This window comes from Anolis sagrei, chromosome 6 (assembly GCF_037176765.1).
Source record: "Anolis sagrei isolate rAnoSag1 chromosome 6, rAnoSag1.mat, whole genome shotgun sequence".
Lineage (NCBI taxonomy): Eukaryota > Metazoa > Chordata > Lepidosauria > Squamata > Dactyloidae > Anolis > Anolis sagrei.
This window is the reverse complement of record NC_090026.1, coordinates 44,465,903-44,485,574: the sequence shown is the minus strand read 5'-3', so window position 1 is coordinate 44,485,574 and position 19,672 is coordinate 44,465,903. Positions and strand designations below refer to the sequence as shown.

The 19,672-nt window shown below is 41.2% G+C and overlaps 1 protein-coding gene across 3 annotated transcripts in view; it reads right to left on the bottom strand.

Annotated features, from left to right (window-relative positions):
- Positions 1 to 8,650, bottom strand: part of SLC4A1 (solute carrier family 4 member 1 (Diego blood group)) — a 49,835-nt gene extending 41,185 nt beyond the window's left edge. Inside the window, exons 1-4 of one of the 3 annotated variants that reach the window (XM_060781126.2) lie at positions 8,480 to 8,650; positions 3,857 to 3,966; positions 3,287 to 3,383; positions 817 to 871 (exon numbers count right to left, since the gene is read on the bottom strand). In XM_060781126.2, coding sequence (XP_060637109.2) covers positions 817 to 871; positions 3,287 to 3,383; positions 3,857 to 3,874 — 170 coding nt within the window. In that variant the 5' untranslated portion in view covers positions 3,875 to 3,966; positions 8,480 to 8,650. The remainder of the gene's footprint in view (positions 1 to 816; positions 872 to 3,286; positions 3,384 to 3,856; positions 3,967 to 8,479) is intronic. The other 2 variants (XM_060781128.2, XM_060781129.2) reach the window with 2 other exon arrangements.
- Positions 8,651 to 19,672: the final 11,022 nt, after the last annotated feature.

Sequence of the window (19,672 nt, the reverse complement as noted above, 5' to 3'; positions counted from 1 at the left end):
TGTGGGCCTGCTTTTGGCTGATGAGACAGGATTGTTGTTGTGTTCTTTCAAGTCATTTCAGACTTAGTTTGACCTGAGTGAGGGCCGGGTAAATGACCTTGGAGGGTCGCATCCGGCCCTCGGGCCTTAGTTTGAGGACCGCTGGTCTATAGGTTAGTCAGACAGGGGGCGATGGGACAGAGAAGGAAGTCTCTGAAGAGTTGTTTATGTGATCCATAAATTGTTGGTTGCTTTCCAACAAAAACGTCGTCATGGCTGGGTTGGAATGAGCCCCTATCTAGATTACAATCTGCCAACTGAATGTTTCATAAGTGAAAACCAAGTCCTCCCTTCTATGGCATTGGGGGATTCCCATGTTAATGCGGTAATGGTTCTGCTCAAAGTTTTTGAGAGACCTCTCCAAGGTGATGACTCCTGTCTCCTAAACAGATTCAGTAGCTTGGATGGCTCTCTTTCAAATTTCAAACTAAATCTCACTTCCTGACACATATCAGTGCCTCAAGGTATCATTGCCAGGGATTGTATTTGGTCTAATACCTAGTTCCTAAGGAACACTACAAAAAACATCCAATGAACATCTACAGAAAAATCATATTATACTGCCTGAAAAAAGGAAGTTCACCTAAACCTTCTGCTTCCTGCACTCTATTCCTGACAAAGTCCTTTTGTGTATCTTTAAGAAGTTTTTTTTTTGTTATTTTGAACCCTTTTTTTCTATTGCACACTTTATTTTCTGCCTACTGCTGAAATTTCAACTTTACGTCATGGATCCCCTAACTCAAGAAACAGTCTCTATTCTGAGAAGCAGAAACTCACCAGAGGAGACATCGTGACCAAGGTCTGTTCCACCACCCAGATTGGCCTCCGCCTCCTATATAAAATGGTCTGAATTGTTAGCCTGATACACACATACACACACATACACATACATATATTCAAAAAGTTCTGAAGTAAACAGTTAATAAAAATTCAGGTAATTGCCTGCACTACCATGGGGCAAAGTGAAGCAGGTGTTGTGAAAAAATCAGCAAATTATTTGATATTTAATTTGCCATTGTATATCATTAGTGGCCATCATATGGTCCTCCAGACGTGGTTGAATTGCAATGGACAGGATTTCTTCCCATTGGCTATGCCAGATAAGTCTACTTGGAGATGTAAATTGACAACATCCGGGCTACATAATTCTCATTATGTTTGTGTATTTTTAGAGTCGGTGGTTAGGTGGAAGTTCCGCATATGGGATTTTCTACTGTATCTGCTGGTTTTGGGTAGCATGCATCTTGATTTGGATGGGCCAGAAAAGATGAGTCGCTTCAGACAACAACCCTAAACAACCCTAAACGCTTCCGGACCAATTTACCTGTCGGAACACATCTCTCCTTATAAATAATCTAGATTGTCTGGGGAGGCCCTGCTCTTGATCCCACCTTCTTCGCAGATGCATCTGTTGGGGACAAGAGACAGGCCTTCTCAGTGGTGGCCCCTCAGCTGTGGAACACCCTCCCTAGGGATGTCAGATCGCCCCCTCTCTTTTGACATTTCGTAAAAACATCAAAACCTGGCTTTTCGAGCAAGCTTTTGCAAATGCAGTGTAACAGGTAAATATAGAACTATGGCACAATTGGACAATGTGACTGGACAATGATTTTAGTAAGGAAATGCTGAAGATATGTGCTTTTATTAGTTTTCTATGGTTTTTTATATTATATGCTAAATTTTTTAAATTGTATTTTATGTTGTTGGAGCATCAAATTGTTGCCAACTGTAAATTGCCTTGAGTTGCCTTCGGGCTGAGAAAAGCGGTATATAAACATGGTAAATAAAATAAATAAATAATGGTTCATTACTCATTCTCCCACCTGCTGCCTACCAAAAGAAGGGAAGAAGGTAGGACAGCCAAATAGCTCATAATTCTACACCCACTCATGCCTCAAGACGATAAGGCTGGGAATCGGAAAGTAACATCATGATGATACACATCCTTATCAGCCTGTGGTGCTCTTCTTATTGATTGTTCACTTTAACCCTGCCCTGTGCTTTGAAAATATAAATGGCAAACAGAGAATTGTAGATGGCAGCCCTGATGAGAACTCTGAGCAAACTTATACTTCTAAAACAGGGGTCCTCAAACCTTTTAAACAGAGGGCCAGGTGACAGTCCCTCAAACTGTTGGAGGGCTGGATTATAATTTGAAAAAAAAACCACCATGAATTCCTATGCACACTGCACATACCTTATTTATAGTGCAAAAACACTTAAAAACTATAAAATAATAAAAATGAAGAACAATTTTAACAAATATAAACTTATTAGTATTTAAATTGGAAGTGTGGGCTTGTTTTTGGCTGATGAAATAGTATTATTGTTGTTGTTGTGTGCTTTCAAGTCATTTCAGACTTAGGTTGGCCCTGAGCGAGGGCTGAGTAAATGACTTTGGAGGGCCGTATTGGGCCTTAGTTTGAGGACCCCTGCTCTAAAAACAACAATTGGAGATATTAAAAACATCAGCATGGGGTTTAAGAAGACACTCATTTTGTGCAGTGACTCACATCCTTTAGTGTGTATTATTTCACAAAAAGCATGAGAGAGAATGCTTGCATTGAAGTCATATGTTCTCTTGAAAATGACAATTGTACAGTATCACACACTTCCACAAGAGAATAACTGGAGCAAAAAGAAAGAGAGATGGGTAGGGAGAAAAGCATCCTTGACTGTCTTGAAAAGGGGATTGGGGGACATATGACAGACTGAATGTTTCCTACCTGTTTAAGGACCACAGTGGTAGAACCTATCCCTCCCCTCACATGCAAAGAAATTCCAGACAGGAAAAGTTATATATGAGCCAAAAGATAAATGGCGGAAAATACAAAATGCATAGAATTTCACATACAGATTGAGCACCCTTTATTAGGAATTCTGTAATATTCCACAATCCAAGATTAGCCACATGGATGACAGAGATTATGACGTCTTTGCTTTCCGATGATCCAGTATATATAAATGTTTTTTTCATGCACAGCATTGGAAAGTGAATTCCAAGGATATGTGTTTCCCCAATTTTTAGAGTTCATTTCATTTTCACCACCTTTCATTTTTTATTTCACGTGCATCACCCAGTAACCAAAACTTTGTGTCACATCTGCTCAGGTGTTTATTAAGTTTGATCCATATGAACCTTGATCACCTCTGATTTATAACCGGAAACTTCCTGCAATATGAATTATTGTTGCCTGGTTGATCCACAAAAAGATCCCTCCCCCCAAAATGGCTCTGAATTACTCACTTTTTTCACTTTCAAGCGACATGTTGGAACTTTTCAATACAGGATCATCATATGCATCAACATCCAGGTTCTTTTGAAAACCAGCTTCGTAGTCCTCCTTTGAGAAAAAAAAAGATAAATTTAACTATCTCATCAAAACAGATACAATGGGCTCTCAGTATCCACGGGTTTGATATCTAGAGCCGCCTGTGGATACCAAAATCCATGGCAGCTCAAGTCCCATTATATGAAATGGTGTACCATTATATGAAATGGTAAAATGGTGTCTTTTATATAAAGGAATGAACAACTAAAATGAATGCCAAAGAGAGCCTTAGGATCTGTTAAATGGTGGGAACTACAGCAGGAATGCCTATATATCAGTGTGGTGGATGTTCTGAATCCTCTCCCCCCACCTCCAAATGAATCCAGAACCTGTGGATATGGAGAGACAATGATAAAGGGAATCAATGCACTTTTGTTCTGGCCTACCATGCTGTTCTCCCAAACACCTTCTCAACTAGTCCTGATTTTGAAGGTTCGCCCTCAATGTATACACAGTAGGATATTGCTTTGAGGATTTTTCCCCACCTCACTCTGAGCTGCCATTCCCTTTTGGCCTCCAGTCTGTCTCTTTCTGTATTCTTCTTCTTTTTCTATTAACACTCAGCCTGGAGGTAACATGCCCTGGTTGACTGGATCTGTAGGAAATCCAAAAGGAAGGCAAACAGGTTAGTGGTCCTAGGCTCATGGACTTATCATTGCATCTCTTTGTGCTGAATGGGTTTCACTAGATGGATGGTGCTGATCTGCCTCTGGATGCATCTGCACTGTTGGAGGACAGGAAAAGAGATTTAAAGATGGGCTCAAAGCCAACCTTAAAAATTCTGGCATAGACACTAAGAACTGGGAAGCCCTGGCCCTTGAGCACTCTAGGTAGAGGTCAGCTGTGACCAGCAGTGCTGTAGAATTTGAAGAGGCACAAATGGAGGGTGAAAGAGAGAAACATGCCAAGAGGAAGGCGCGTCAAGCCAACCCCAATCGGGACCACTTTCCACCTGGAAACTGATGCCCTCACTGTGGGAGAACATGAAGGTCAAGAAAAGGGCTCCACAGTCACCTATGTACCCACCATCAGGACACCACACTTGGAGGACAATCTTATTCAGACAACAAGGGATAGCCTAAGTAAGAAAGCAACATCTACACTGTAAAATTAGTGCTGTTTGACACCATTTGATCTCCATGGATTAATGCTATGGAATCCTGGAATTTGTAGTTTGATGATGGAGAGAAGGCTAAAGAGGTTGCAAAACTCCAGCTCCCATGATTCCATTGCATTGAGAAAAAGCAGTTCAAGTGGTGTCACAGTGCATTACTGTATAGAATAACCTTTAGACCAGAGGTTATCAGCCTGTGGGTTCCCAGACGTTTTGACCTACAACTTCCAGAAATCCCAGCCAGTATACCAGAAGTTAGGATTTCTGGGAGTTGAAGGCCAAAACATCTGGGGACAAGTTGAGAACTACTGCTCTATATGCAAGAAACAGATTGGTTAGCCTTTGAAAATAGGAACAGTTACGGCACCTTGTGACTCTTCTGTCTGTAGCAATTGTTGATCATGAGACAATGAATCCAGTCTGGGTTGCAGTCCAAATTTCATAAGAAATATCCAAAGTGCTGGACCTATTGCCTGTTGTTTTTCAGCACCTTGGATAGATCCTTTCAAGTGGCTTCATTACCCAATAGACATGGAAGCCACAAACCTCAGAGTGAATTGCAGAGAACCCGAACCATAATCTATGGCCACTTCCATGTTGGCCTTTGATATGGAATCACTATGCTTTGTTCATTCGTGTTTTATGGAACAATCCGATAACAACATTGCAGTCTAGCCTTTTGTTGATGTTGGCCTCCCAACATATTTTAACCTGATTTGTGAGGGCTGTTTTGTGGTAATAAAATGCAATGTGGTCCCTTTGCCATTCATGAAATGCTTCCCTATTTGTGGGTTCTCCCTGTTTTTTCCTACTGTGAACCAGTTTGGGATTAGCAGCTCATAGTTCACATGAGGAAGTATGTCCCTCACATTGACATTACATGATTTTAGGGATAATGATCTATCGATTTTCCCTTGATTAATTCCTCTTCCAGGAATGATGGGTGGAACGAAGAGTTAGATGATAATAGGGTAAAATGTAATAAAACAATACTTATTAGCAAAACAGTATTATCTATCTATGAGATTGAAATGAAAAACAGTAATGAATGTTGAAAGCACCTCCCCAAAAGTGCATACAATTAAGGAAAGCTATTCAGAAATGGAAATTCATAAATTATTTTTAAATTAATTTCCTCTCCATGCTTATCAGGAAGTAATAAACCTAAGATTTAAAAATATATGGTAAAACATAATGGGATCCCTCATGAGTAAATGTCATAGGAGCTTCTTGACTATGGGGAAGAAGGCCCTTTCTAAACTGCTATATAATCTAGATTATCAAAGCAGATAATGCGCCACCGGAGGCTCCCCCCACTGAGGTGAGAAAAGCGGCATATAAATGAAATAAATAAATAAAATAAATAAAATAAATAAAATATCCTTAAGCTTAGGCTTCTCCAGATCTTCCCTGATGTTATCAGACACTGTTTTATGTATTGGAGAGGTTCACCCAGTCATCTGCTCCTTATCTCTTTCATCCAATGATCACTTGAATGACAAAGTATAAGCAGTTGCAGAAAGGGTGTCAAAGTTAAAAGATCTGTTATGCTGGAAACTGACATATAGGGCAAGAGCACAATGCCCATCTTCCTCACCCCAAACCAAAAGACAACATGCTGCAACAGGGAGTATGTTCAATTTTCACAATTGTCTTCTCACATTTTTCAGTCTTTGCTAAAAAGTTGATATATATAGCTTGCTTTTCTCTCCAAGCGAGACTTGTGGCAGTTTATTTATTTATATTTATTTATATATATTTATATTTATAGATAAATATATTTATTTATATTTATATACCATCCCTTTCAGCCTGGAGGTGACTCGGGCGGTTTACAGTTGGTGCCAAGAACATAAAATACAAATTCAATACAATAAAAACAATCGGATAATAAAACCATAAAAAATCAATAAAAACATGAACATTAAAAATATTGTCCAATCACATCGTACAACCAGTTTACAACATGATTAAAAACAAATATAGATAAAATCACAATGTTATAATGTCGCATTTGCCTTCCTCTGAAGCTGAGAGAATGCGACTTGTCCAAGGTCACCCAATGGGTTTCCATGGTTGAGCAAGGAGTCAAGCTTTGGTCTCCAGAGTTATAGTTCAACACTCAAACCACTACACCACACTGGTTCACCCCACATTGGTCTGTCTGTTTGTCTCATATCTATCGCTTATGTGTCTTATCAGCAGAAAATAATATTGCAAGTTTGTTGAAGGAGAGGAAAAACAATTAATATATATGTCAAAAAATAAAGAGAAATTGTATTACTCATTAGCATTTAAAATCCAGGGAAAGTTTTGAAAAAGCAACGTATGCTTTTTAAATTTTGAAATGCATTACCATAAAGTATTGGGAGTAGTGCTGGCTTAACAGGTTTTGAAAAGAGACAGACAAATTCAAACAGAAGAGATAAGGTGCCTATCTCTCTCCCTGTTTTGTTGTACAACTCCCATTAGGCTAGTCAGCACGCTCAACAGCCAGGATGATGGAGACTGCAGTCCAACAAGATCTGGAAGCCCAGAGATTCTCTCCCCCCCCCCCCCCCCCCCATGGACATAGCTTAAACTTCCATGTACAGATGCAATAGACCAGAGCTGTGGAACTAGTGCCCTTGAAACACCTGGAAGACCAATTTTTCCACCCCTGCGGTATGGACACGGAGGTTAAAAACAGTTAGCTACCAACATTTTGACCAGCTTACAGGCTTTTCAAAGGAACTCAACTGGCCACCATTCAGAGACAATTGAACATTGATTTGGTTCAACAGGGGAAAAAAAATCTAATATTGCTTGTAAGAGTTCACAAGAGTTACTTGTTTGGGCTGTAGATCCAAAATTTCCCAGCAATTTCCCAGTAATCATGTTGGTTGACTTATTCTGGGATTTTAAGTCAAAAATGTTTGTAAGCAAGGTTCTTTATACTAGTGTGTCATGCCAGAGAGCCACTATGTCTTCCAAATATATCTGCCAGGCTTTTCAAACTTTCCATAAAACTATATGGCCATGTTCTAAAAGCATTTTCTCCTGACGTTTCGCCTGCATCTATGTGGCCTCACAACCTTTGAGGATGCTTGCCATAGATGTAGGTGAAACATCAGAGAGAATGCTTCTAAAACATGGCCATATAGCCTGAAAAACCTACAACAACCTAGTGATTCCAGCCATGAAAGCCTTCGACAATACATTTTCCATAAACTATTCCATAATTCAACTAGCAAATATATCCTTTCTACCCCCAGTTTGAATGTTTCTCTCCCCACACTCTAAAAGCTTAGTAGGTTGAACAATTTCATTTCGAATGCTTGCAGACAAAACCATAATCACTTCTTGTGACAAGGTAGACACAGTCCCCATAAGAAACAAACATTTTAAAAATCCGAAACAAAACAAAACCCAAAAATAAGTGAATTGATATGAAGACAACTCTGGAATCCAAGCACAGATCTCGAAAAGAGATGGAAGCAAAGATGGACAGTTTTTCAGAAGTCAAGAAGAAGAGCAAATAGGTGAGGGAGACAAATGTGGGGAGAAGGCACCCTAGGAAGGCATTCTTTCAGGGTCCTTCCGAACAGGCCCTATATCCCAGGATCTGATCACAGTTTTTTTGTTTTTGCTTTATGATGGATTATATGAGTCCGCACTACCAGATAATCTGGAATAAACAGAAAACCTGCGATCAGATTCTGGGATATAGGATCTGTCTGGAAGGGCCTTCAGACTCATCTATTCCCAAAGCCACTTTTGCTCCATCTTCTAGAATTCCTTCTCCTACTGTCCATTTCCTTCTATTTCTGCCAGCATCTGGTAGGCTCCTTGACAGGCCAACTAAGAACCATACTGAACCAGAACAAAGGCTTATCTTAACCAATCTCCTGCTCCTACATTGGCCAACCAATACTTCTGGGAAGGCCATGGCAGGACCCAAGTGCAAGAACGCATTCCCATTAACGTCTCCTAACAATTGGTAGGGCTTACCTACCTGTATGTTTGGAGGAAGTTCTCAATGCAAAGGTGAAGGCGGTTTAAGCCAGGTAGCTTTTGGCTGCTCCGTGGAATCCCTGTCTCCGTAGTGGTTTCCTCCAGACCACAGAAGAGGCAAATGAGACGAGGGATCTCTCCTGAGGAGCCTCAAAGTCCTGACTCATGGTTGCTGCTTTAATCTTGTCTTGCCACCTGGCTTTGGAGGTGCTGGATATTCTAGATTCTACCTCTTTTTCCAAAGGCCAGTAAACAACATTATCTGGGGTTTCCATGTGGTGCAGCCTCCCTGCGAAGTTTCTGCCCTCTTGAACATTCATGGCACGCCCCTCACATCTGACCAACCTTGGTCTCAATGGCACGAGAAAGTAACTGGTCAGGTTCAAGGAATCCCCAAGCAAGGATCCCCCCTCTTTTCCCCCAATCAGCTTGTAGTCCTCCAGTATTACGTTGGTTTCTCAGCTTCGCATCCTGGAGATAAACATGTTTTCAGATTTCAAGGGGATTCCCTTTGGTAGATGGATAGTAGACGAAGGGGGAAATCCTCAAATGAAGTGTTTGGGTTGTTTTTAGAGTTTCTCATGACGATTTTGACAAGACAAGGAGCACATTTCACAGCTCTCCATTGAAATGGCTCACCTAGAAGAGAGAAAGGAGAATGAGAATGGGGCAGGAACTGTATCTCTGTTGACCTTATTAACTTTGAATGAGTTCTAACAGGTGCCTTTTACCTGGCATACAGAGAAGCAAGGCTCTGCTTAGGATACCTGTTCTTTCTCACCACAGCTTTTGAGGGTGTCATACTGCATACTATTTGCCAAATATAATAATAGTAATAATAATAATAATAATCTTTATTTTTACCCCGCTACCATCTCCCCAATTGGGACTCGGTGCGGCTTACATGGGGCCAAGCCCGGACAACATAATACAGCAATAAAATCAAAGCATATACATCAGACAAGAACAACATTATCAAAATGACATCAAAATAGTAAATGATAATAAAATAAAATAAAATACCAATAGACACAATCACGATAGAAATTACAATGGGTGGGACACATATTCCAAATAAAAACAATTAACAGACTATGATGAGATAAATTGGAGCAGGAAGTTTAAATGGAACTCATAAAACACATAGAGTTATGGGGCAGAACATCCTATTTGGAGGGCACAAACTCCATTAGTCAAAAATGATGAGGCGGTATAAAAAATCATACTGAGCACCTACTTGCCAAAGGCACAGCGGAAAAGCCAGGTTTTGAGGTTCTTTTTAAAAGTTTCTAGTGAAGGGGCTTTCCTGATCTCCCCAGGTAAAGAGTTCCAAAGTTGGGGGGCTATAGAAGAGAAGGATCTCTCTCTTGTGCCCACACGATGAGCTTGTGAGATTGGCAGGGGTGAGAGGAGGACCTCCCCTGAGGAACGAAGGGCCCAGGTTGGTACGTGGAGCGAGATACGGTCACGAAGGTAGGTGGGTCCCAAACCGTTTAGGGCTTTATAGGTGATAACCTGTACCTTGAATTGGGACCGGAAAATAAACGGCAGCCATATATGCCAAAACATCTGTCTAAATTGTAATCGTAACTTGGTTAGAGGAATCAAAAGGCTTGTTGAGGGTAGAAAAAGTCAAGAATCATTTCCCTGAACTGTAGCTTTAACTACATGCACTGTTTCCAATTTGGAAAATTTTCACTGAATGTAAACTGTGGAAGAAATGGTTTATGAATTCTTTGCAACTTGAACAGTGAGAAGTCTCTTAATTACATTTACATACATTGTCTTATGAATAAAAACTAGTGTTCTTTCCTTGTTTATAGACGAGGCTCATGTTCTGTATGTGGGCTTCCCAATGGGCAACTGCTTAGACTAGAGCAGTAGTTCTCAAACTGTGAGTCAGCTACCATTGTTTTCTATGAATACCCATTCATTCTTTTATCATTACATCTGACTTTTTTAAAACTGAGGGAAATAAAGGCAAAAACAAACAAACAAACAAAAAACAGAATACCCTCAGTTCTTGTGGGTTTTTTCGGGCTATATGGCCATGTTCTAGAGGCATTTCTCCTGACGTTTCGCCTGCATCTATGGCAAGCATCCTCAGAGGTGAGGTCTCTGAGGATGCTTGCCATAGATGCAGGCGAAACGTCAGGAGAAATGCCTCTAGAACATGGCCATATAGCCCGAAAAAACCCACAAGAACTGAGAAAAAACAGAATAGCTGTGCAATTCTGATTGTTGATGTGGGAAGACTTCTGTCCGGAAAATGTCCAAAGAAAGACATACTGTAAAATGTTCGTTATGAAATTTCAGCAGTTTATGCAATCTCCCAAAATTATATGTGTGAGAGAGCCGTTATATGCATAATCAATGGTCCTCCAACATCAACTCCGCTGGGCCGGCCACGTTGTCCGTCTCCCAAAGCAGTTGCTCTACTCCGAACTTAAGAATGGAAAACGGAACGTTGGTGGACAGGAAAAGAGATTTAAAGATGGGCTCAAAGCCAACCTTAAAAACTCTGGCATAGACACTGAGAACTGGGAAGCCCTGGCCCTTGAGCGCTCCAGCTGGAGGACAGCTGTGACCAGCAGTGCTGCAGAATTTGAGGAGGCACGAGTGGAGGGTGAAAGAGAGAAACGTGCCAGGAGAAAGGCGCGTCAAGCCAACCCTGACCGGGACCGCCTTCCACCTGGAAACCAATGCCCCCACTGCGGAAGAAGATGCAGAGCAAGAATAGGGCTCCACAGCCACATACGGACCCACAAGGAAATCCATAATGGAAGACCATCTTACTCGTCCAACGAGGGATCGCCTAAGTAAGTAAAGTAATCTGCACCACAAAAATAATAATAATAATGGCGATTCCAAAATAGTGGCCAATGAGAACACGTTTCCTTGTCTCGTCTATTATGATTAAAAAAAGAGAATTTTTAAAAGGCCAAGGAGAATTAAAACATTACTGTTTAGATTATTTATCGAATGATCTGCAGTGCATGTGTTCATGTAAAACTTCTAGTATGAGTGGAAGAACTGAGACAGTGTTGAGGCTGCTGCTCTTCAGTGGATCACCCAAACTGACATGTTTTTAATGGTTGTATTTACAGCCACAACTACTGTGTTTTGGGATTTAAAAAAGGAAAGAAGATCTATGTTTTCAGGCTTGTGAAAATTTTCTTTGCATATTTATTGTTTTGTTGAACTATCTGTGCACATCTGTCAATAGAATGCTTGAGGTGCTCAAATGATTCTAGGAAGTAGACCAAAAAGCATAATCCATATAGAGACATGTACACAGTTCAGGGAATATCACCATGATTTTGCATTAGCTCAAACTGCACTCCAACCACACAGTCAACTCTCTGAGATTTTAGGACTGGGATCTGTATCTCAGGGTGACCCTTGCAATATTACAGAAATGTATTTATTTACCCTGTTTATCCCTTGCCTTTCTTTACCATGAATGGGACTTAAAGCGGCTTACATAAAGGCAATGCCTCTACGTAAGCCTTAAAACGCATACGATTCAATGCCTTAAAACACGTACAATTCCAAAATATTATTATTAATATTAAATTAATACATATTAAACATTTAAAAAACATTACATTCCATATTAAAATTGCACTACCCACAATCATAGTCCAATCGCAGAAACTGGGATGTGATGTTATAATGATAGTTACAATAAGCAGCTCTTGGTGATACCTTGAACATCAAGGACACTTACACAGAGATTCTGGTTCAAGTAATGCCAACTCTAACAAATAAGCAATACACACACATTTAAAGACAGTGTACTTGCCCAGAGATTCCTCTCCTCCCCAGTCTCTGCAATCTAGAAAATAGAGCCAAAACCCTGCAAGCTAAGGTTAGACCCTGAATTCTGGGAACCCTGCTTTCTTTTTCTCCACTTTATCCTTACAATAGCCCTGTGAGATAGATAAACCAAGAGAGGAGGACTGATCCGAAACAACCCACATGTGAGTTTTGTGGCTTGTTGAGAACTAAAACAGGATCTCCCAAGCCAGTGCTATAACTACTTCACTGCACAGTCCCCCTACTATATTTATTTATTTTATTTATTTCCTATATTTCTACCCCGCTCTTCTCACCCTAAAGGGGACTCAGAGCAGCTTACAGTTATGGCAAAATTCAATGCTGCGTTACAAATAAATAAATAAACATACAAAGCAATAAAAACAGATAAAAACATATAAATACAATTATAACAGATTAAAACACAGTGCCTAGACCCATAGTCATTGTTAGTGCTGATACATTTGTGTCACATTCCATATTACATTATTCCCCAAACCTGGTATCATACTGAGGTCTTTAATCTTTTCCTTAATACTGGGGGGGGGGGGGGGGGCAATTTAATGTCAATGGGAAGGGAATTCCATAGCCAAGGGGCACCATTGAGAGGGCCTGTCTCTTGTCTTCACCAATCGCACCTGCGACAGGGATGGGATTGAGAACAGGGCCTCCCCAGCAAATCTTAACATGCTAACTGGTTATTAGGGAGCAGGCCCATAGCCAGGATTTTGATTCGGGGGATGCTGAGTTTGATTCGGGGGGGGGGGGGGGCTGAGGATCTACCCTAGCAAACCTTTGGTATCATTATCCCAATACTCCCATGCATATGGGATATATTGAGCATTGTGATCAGATCATGATATGAATAAACGTAACAGCTTAAATAATGTACCAGTAAGGTCTTCTCGCGGACCACCTTGAGAATTTTGGGCGGGGGGGGGGGGGGCTGAAGCCCCTCAAGTCCCCCTCCCCTGGCTACATGCCTGTTAGGGAGAGATACGTTTGGACAGATAAGTTGGGCCACAACTATTTAGGGTTTTATAGGCCAAAGCCAGTACTTTAAATTGTGCTCGGTAGCAAACCAGCAACCAGCGGAGCTGATGTAAAAAGGGGCATGTCTGCTCCTTGTACACTGCTCCAGTTAACAGCCTGGCTGCAGCCCGTTGAACTATTTGGAGCTTCCAAACAGTCTTCAAAGGCATCCCCACTTAGAGTGCGTTGCAGTAGTCTATTTGAAATGTAACAAGAGTGTGGACTACTGTGGCCAAGTCTGGCTTCTCAAGGTATGGGTGCAGCTGGCGCACAAGTTTTAATTGTGCAAAAGCTCCCCTTGCCATTGCTGAAACCTGGGGTTCCAAGCTCAGCGATGTGTCCAGGAGAACTCCCAAGCTGTGAACCTGAGTCTTCAGGGGGAGGTAACCCCATCCAGTACAGGCTATAACCCTATACCTTGTTCAGCCTTTTCACAGACCAGGAGTACCTCTGTCTTGTCTGGATTCAATTTAAATTTCTTCACCCTCATCCAGATCATCACAGCTGCCAGACACTGGTTTAGGACCTGGAAAGCCTCCTTAGCAGTTGGTGGAAAGAAGTGATAGAGTTGGAGGTCATCTTTGTACAGATGGCACAGAACTCCAAAACTCTGGATGATCTCCCCCAGAGGCTCCATGTAGATGTTAAACCACATGGGGGACAATACTGAACCTTCTGGGACCCCACAAGACAAGGTCTGCAGGGCCGAGCAGGTGTCCCTCAACAATACCTTCTGAGAACGATCCTCCAGGAGTGATCCTCCAGGAGCTACTGTAGAGCAATGCCTCCAAGCCCCATTCACTACACTACACTACACTACACTACACTACACTACACTACACTATACTATCTTTATACTGTAAGGATAATCCATTTTATAACTGCTTCTGGAGTGTTTCCAGATGAAGCATTCATCATGCAGTCACTTGATCTCATTCACAGAATTCTACAACTCTTCCAGTCAATATGATTCTCCATTGCATTTATGGTGTGTCATTCACTTTAAAAATCCATTAAGGAAATGAAGGTTGAATCCCTGCATAATGCCTTTGAATTAATAATCCTCAGAGGGATTTCTCCAGAAGCAGCATTACTCACATCCCTTTCTTGTCAACAAGCACAGAATTTGGCAAAAATTAAATATTTATTTGATTATAACCTTTGGGAACTTGCAGAGATGTATATATCATCCAAAAAAATATTTTCTCAGGTTGGTGGTCAGGAAAAGAGATTTAAAGATGGGCTCAAAACCAACCTCTGGCATAGACACTGAGAACTGGGAAGCCCTGGCCTTTGAGTGCTCCAGCTGGAGGTCAGCTGTGACCAGCAGTGCTGTAGAATTTGAAGAGGCACGAATGGAGGGTGAAAGAGAGAAACGTGCCAAAAGGAAGGTGCGTCAAGCCAACCCCGACCAAGACCGTCTTCCACCTGGAAACCAATGCCCTCACTGTGGGAGAATATGCAGATCAAGAATAGGACTCCACAGTCACCTACGGACCCACCAGTACACTGATCTTGGAAGACTATCCTACTTGGACAATGATGGATCGTTTAAGTAAGTAAAATTCCCAGGTTCTGCCTTTGTCTCTCCAATCTCATTTCTTCCTACATTTTCTCTATAAAGACGGCTTTTAAATTGTAATCTCTTTGGCAGCAGAGACCTCGCATTTCACACCCATGCTGTGATACATTAGATAGGGTGATGCCATTGCATCAAGTCATAATCATAAGCACTAGAGAACAAGTTAAAGGAAAAGGTCAAGTCAAATGCAAAGCCCGGCAGCGAGTCAGACTCATCTCTGTGCTGGGAATGTTTCCAAACATTCTGAATGACCATTATAAAAAAAAAATCAATGTATGGCTCTGCCATATATCTACCGTATGCTGAAAAATAATATTTAATAATAAGTAACTGTCTGACAGCAAACCTCAAGAGATGATCTATTTCACAGGTCTTGCCAAATGACACTGCTGAATTTGAGACGCCAATGATTGAAATCAGGCGGATAGGAAGCTGATTTAATATATACTGAGTCAGACCAGGAATCCATGGAGCTCGCTGTTATCAGCTACACTGCCTGGCATCAGCTTTCCAGGGTTTCAGACAGCAGTCTTTCCAGCTCTAATTGGAAAGGAAAGGAATTGTAGGATTTTCTGCCTCAAATGTCAAGATTATTTTCTTGCCTTTGGGCACATTATATCCAGCAGTACTGATTGTCTCCCATGTTGGTGGACAGGTGATTTGCTCCAGTTTTAAACTGAACTTTAACAGAGCTGTCCAAGGTGCCAAGACCTGCCTCTCAAATGGTTTTGGGAACTTGGCTGGCTCTATTAATGGTCCCACTACAACCCAGAATAGCTTCACCTCTCTCATGGTATGGAAGACACTATCTACTACTGTGTATACAAAGGCCTTGGAAGTAAGGCACTATTTGATGCTGTCTCAGGTTGCAAAATGTCTTGGGCTGATCTTGGAAGAGGAAGATTGGGGCCCTTTCCTCATAGCTATATAAAATCCCACATTATATGCTTTGAACTGGATTATAAGGCAGTGTGGACTCAGATAACCCAGTTCAAAGCAGATATTGTGGATTATCTGTCTTGATATTCTGGGTTATATGGCTGTGTGGAAGGGCCCTATGAAGAAAAAAGGAGAAAGTGTTTTTGCAAAGTGGATTTCCAAACAGGGACCTTTGGTATAAGCTGTTAATTTAGAGAGTACTGAAACCTCCTCAGAGGAGGCCCAGCAAAAGGGTCTCTCTTATCTCAGGGCAACAAAAGGACTCACTATGGGGCTGATTGATTGCAGGAGGGAATGAATGAGGGCATGCTTATGCACCCCGCCCCCCTTTAGAGCTGGATATCTACTTACTTACTTCACTTAGGCAATACTTAGTTGGCCGAGTAGGATGGTCTTCCAGGATCAGTATTCTGGTGGATCCGTAGGTGACTGTGGAGCCCTATTCTTGATCTGCATCTTCTCCCGCAGTGAGGGCATTGGTTTCCAGGTCGAAGGCGGTCTCGGTTGGGGTTGGCTTGACACGCCTTCCTCTTGGCACGTTTCTCTCTTTTGCCCTCCATTTGTGCCTCTTCAAATTCTGCAGCACAGCTGGTCACAGCTGACCTCCGGCTGGAGCGCTCAAGGGCCAGGGCTTCCCAGTTCTCAGTGTCTATGCCAGAGTTTTTAAGGTTGGCTTTGAGCCCATCTTTAAATCTCTTTTCCTGCCCACCAACATTCCATTTCCCCTTCTTGAGTTCGGAGTAGAGCTATTGCTTTGGGAGACGGTGGTCGGGCATCCAGACAACGTGGCCGGTCCAGCGGAGCTGATGGCGGAGGACCATTGCTTCAATGCTGGTGGTCTTTGCTTCTTCCAGAACGCTGACGTTTGTCCGCCTGTCTTCCCAAGAAATTTGTAGGATTTTCCGGAGGCAGCGCTGATGGAATCGTTCCAGGAGTTGCATGTGACATCTGTAGACAGTCCACGTCTCGCAGGCATATAGCAGGGTTGGGAGTACAATAGCTTTATAAACAAGCACCTTGGTATCCCTACAGATGTCCTGGTCAGTGAAGTGGTAAATCCACCATGAATTATAGTTCAAACATTGTAAGAGCTATCCATAAAACCCAACCTGTCATGGGGTTAGGGCCAATACCTTGGACAACCTCTAAAATATGACCATTAGCTCAAAGTAGATTCACTATTTCACTGACTGCAGATGAAATACACAGGTATAGGACAAGTGACACTGGCTTGATAATAGTGCATGAAAAAGGGATACAGGTGTCAGTAGTCCACAAAAAAAGCTGGGCTGCTTCAATGATAATGACGACAATTGCTATGGTAATGCACAATGGACAAGCTTGATGAGTCTCCAACTACAGAATTCGTCTAGATAATGACCACCTGACTGGAATATTTTAGTAGATTTAGTAGATTATAGTAGATTTTAATTGTATTGACTGATTGTTTTTAACTATATATAATTATTGTTCTCTTTTGTATTTCATTATGTGTACATGGGGGCATCGAATTGTTGCTGGCTGGAAGCCACCCTGAGTGTCTCCCCCCCCCCCGGGGGTTGAGAAGGGCGGGGTAAAAATACTCAAAATAAATAAATAAGTAAATAAATAGGAGGACGGTATCTAGATCAAGAGAAGTAATAGTACCACTCTATTATGCTATGGTCAGACCTCTCCTGAAATAATACTGTATAGTTCTTGTGGCCTCTTCTGATTCTATGTTCCAATCTGTCAATATTCTTCTTGCATTGTGCATGTTCATTTCCCTGTGTAGATGTAGAACCTTATATTTGTCCCTCTTGAAATTCATTTTGAATGAATTTCAAAGGGGACAAATAGTGCATCCCCCATAGGACAGGATCAGAATTCAAAATGACTTGATAGGTTGGATTGGAACTCATCAAGAGAAGGACAACCCACATGATAAAGTATGGAAACGAAGCTTTATGAAGAATGGCTTAGGGAGCTGAGTATGTTTATCTTGGAGAAGATAGAAATTATAGCTAACTTTACATAGCCCAGCAATCCAACTTATCAAGTCATTTTGAATTCTGATCCTGTCCTATGGGGTATGCACTACCATATTTGGTGTCATCTGAGAATTTGATAAGGATTCCTTCTATTCCAAGATCCCAATCATTTCACATGAGATATATATTAGCACAGTATATGTTTAGATATAAGCAGAACATATACCTTTTGGATGAGGGCGCCCAGAATCCCATCACCACCATGACTTTGCTGTGGCAGATTTTGAGAACTATAGTATAAACAAGGAACATTTTCCAAGCTCTGGATATAACACATGACATATGTAGAAAAAGCAAATTTGATGGAAGTCTTTGATTCCAAAAGCTTCTCAACGCTAATAATACAGTCCAAAATAAGATCCCCATACAAATGCATCTGAGAGAGAGGCCAAATAAGGTGCCTTACCTGGAACGAAGGCTGCATTTATGGTGGAAGCTACATATCCTTGCTTTGAGAGTGTAGACAAAAAGCAGGACAAAATCACTTCGCATTGCATGTCCATAACATAGTTTTTCCACTTAACTAATGCCTACAGAAGGTAAATGGGTCCTTTTACTTTTCATTGCCATGCCACCAAAGTCTTGACACAATTCTTTTGCAGAACTGTATTTTCTATTGTAACATCTCTCTGAAAAATTCACACCAGTCTGCATGAACCTACTGCTCCCACCAACAACACTTGCAGCTGATCAGAAGGAAAGTCCTTATATTGTCAAGAGATCATTAAGCTGATCAAATATTTGCAAGCATGTTTTAGATTAGTTGTACAATTCACAGGCAAACAGTAAGCATAAAGAACCAGGTGGTTTACAACAGCCTAGGAAAGTTCAGTGCTTTGGTTTGGATTAGTAAAATAAAAGCTGGCAAGGTTACTTAATTCCAGACCTTTGAAAATTGCCTATATATAATGAGTAGATGGAAACATCATACTTAGTACTTCCTCAGGCACCTTCCACACAGCTGAATAAAATCCCACATTATCTTCTTTGAACTGGAATATATGCCAGTGTGGACTCAGATAACCTGGTTTAAAGCAGATATTGTGGGATTTTCTGCCTCGATATTCTGTGTTACATGGCTGTGTGGAAGGGCCCTCAGAGTCATTGTCTTTAGAGTATGGAATTGCAGAGAAACATAGCATTGAACATAACATTCCCTTTTATTTTCTAAAAACGAATTGCATAAATAATTGTCCTAGCATATCTATCAATTCAATTGGGGGATAAACGAAAATGTGCTGCTCCATGGAAAAGCAAAAACACTCTGCATCTGATGAATGTAACTCTTATTTTCATATTATTTGAAACTTGACATCTAGCCAGTTCTTTGGGTTGTTTCCTGGCAAAACCTACTCTCTAGGCTAGTCATCACAATGAATATGATTAAATTAAGTTGCATTAGAAGTGGTGACACCTTGCTCAATGTCTTCCATCATGCTTTCCTCACTGATGATATAACTCCTACCGTAAGTTTTACCCATAACATGAAGCATAGATTATTTCTTCTGAAGCTCTAGCTGTTGGAAGGGGAGCAGCAGAGAAGAATGATTGAACAACAGAAGCCAAAAAGAGTGATTTAATGTTGGAGAAGGAAGGAGGACAAAATGTTTTGGCTGTTTGGACCAGTGGTTCCCAACCTTTTTTTGACCAGGGACCACTTGACCAGGGACCACTCTCCAACATTAGTACCTAATAGGTTACGAATTGGTTTTTGGTCAACTTTAGATTTGGTTTGGTTATTTGGGGTGCTGATTCAGAAAATTGCAAATCAGCTCGAGTTTCTTATAGAGAG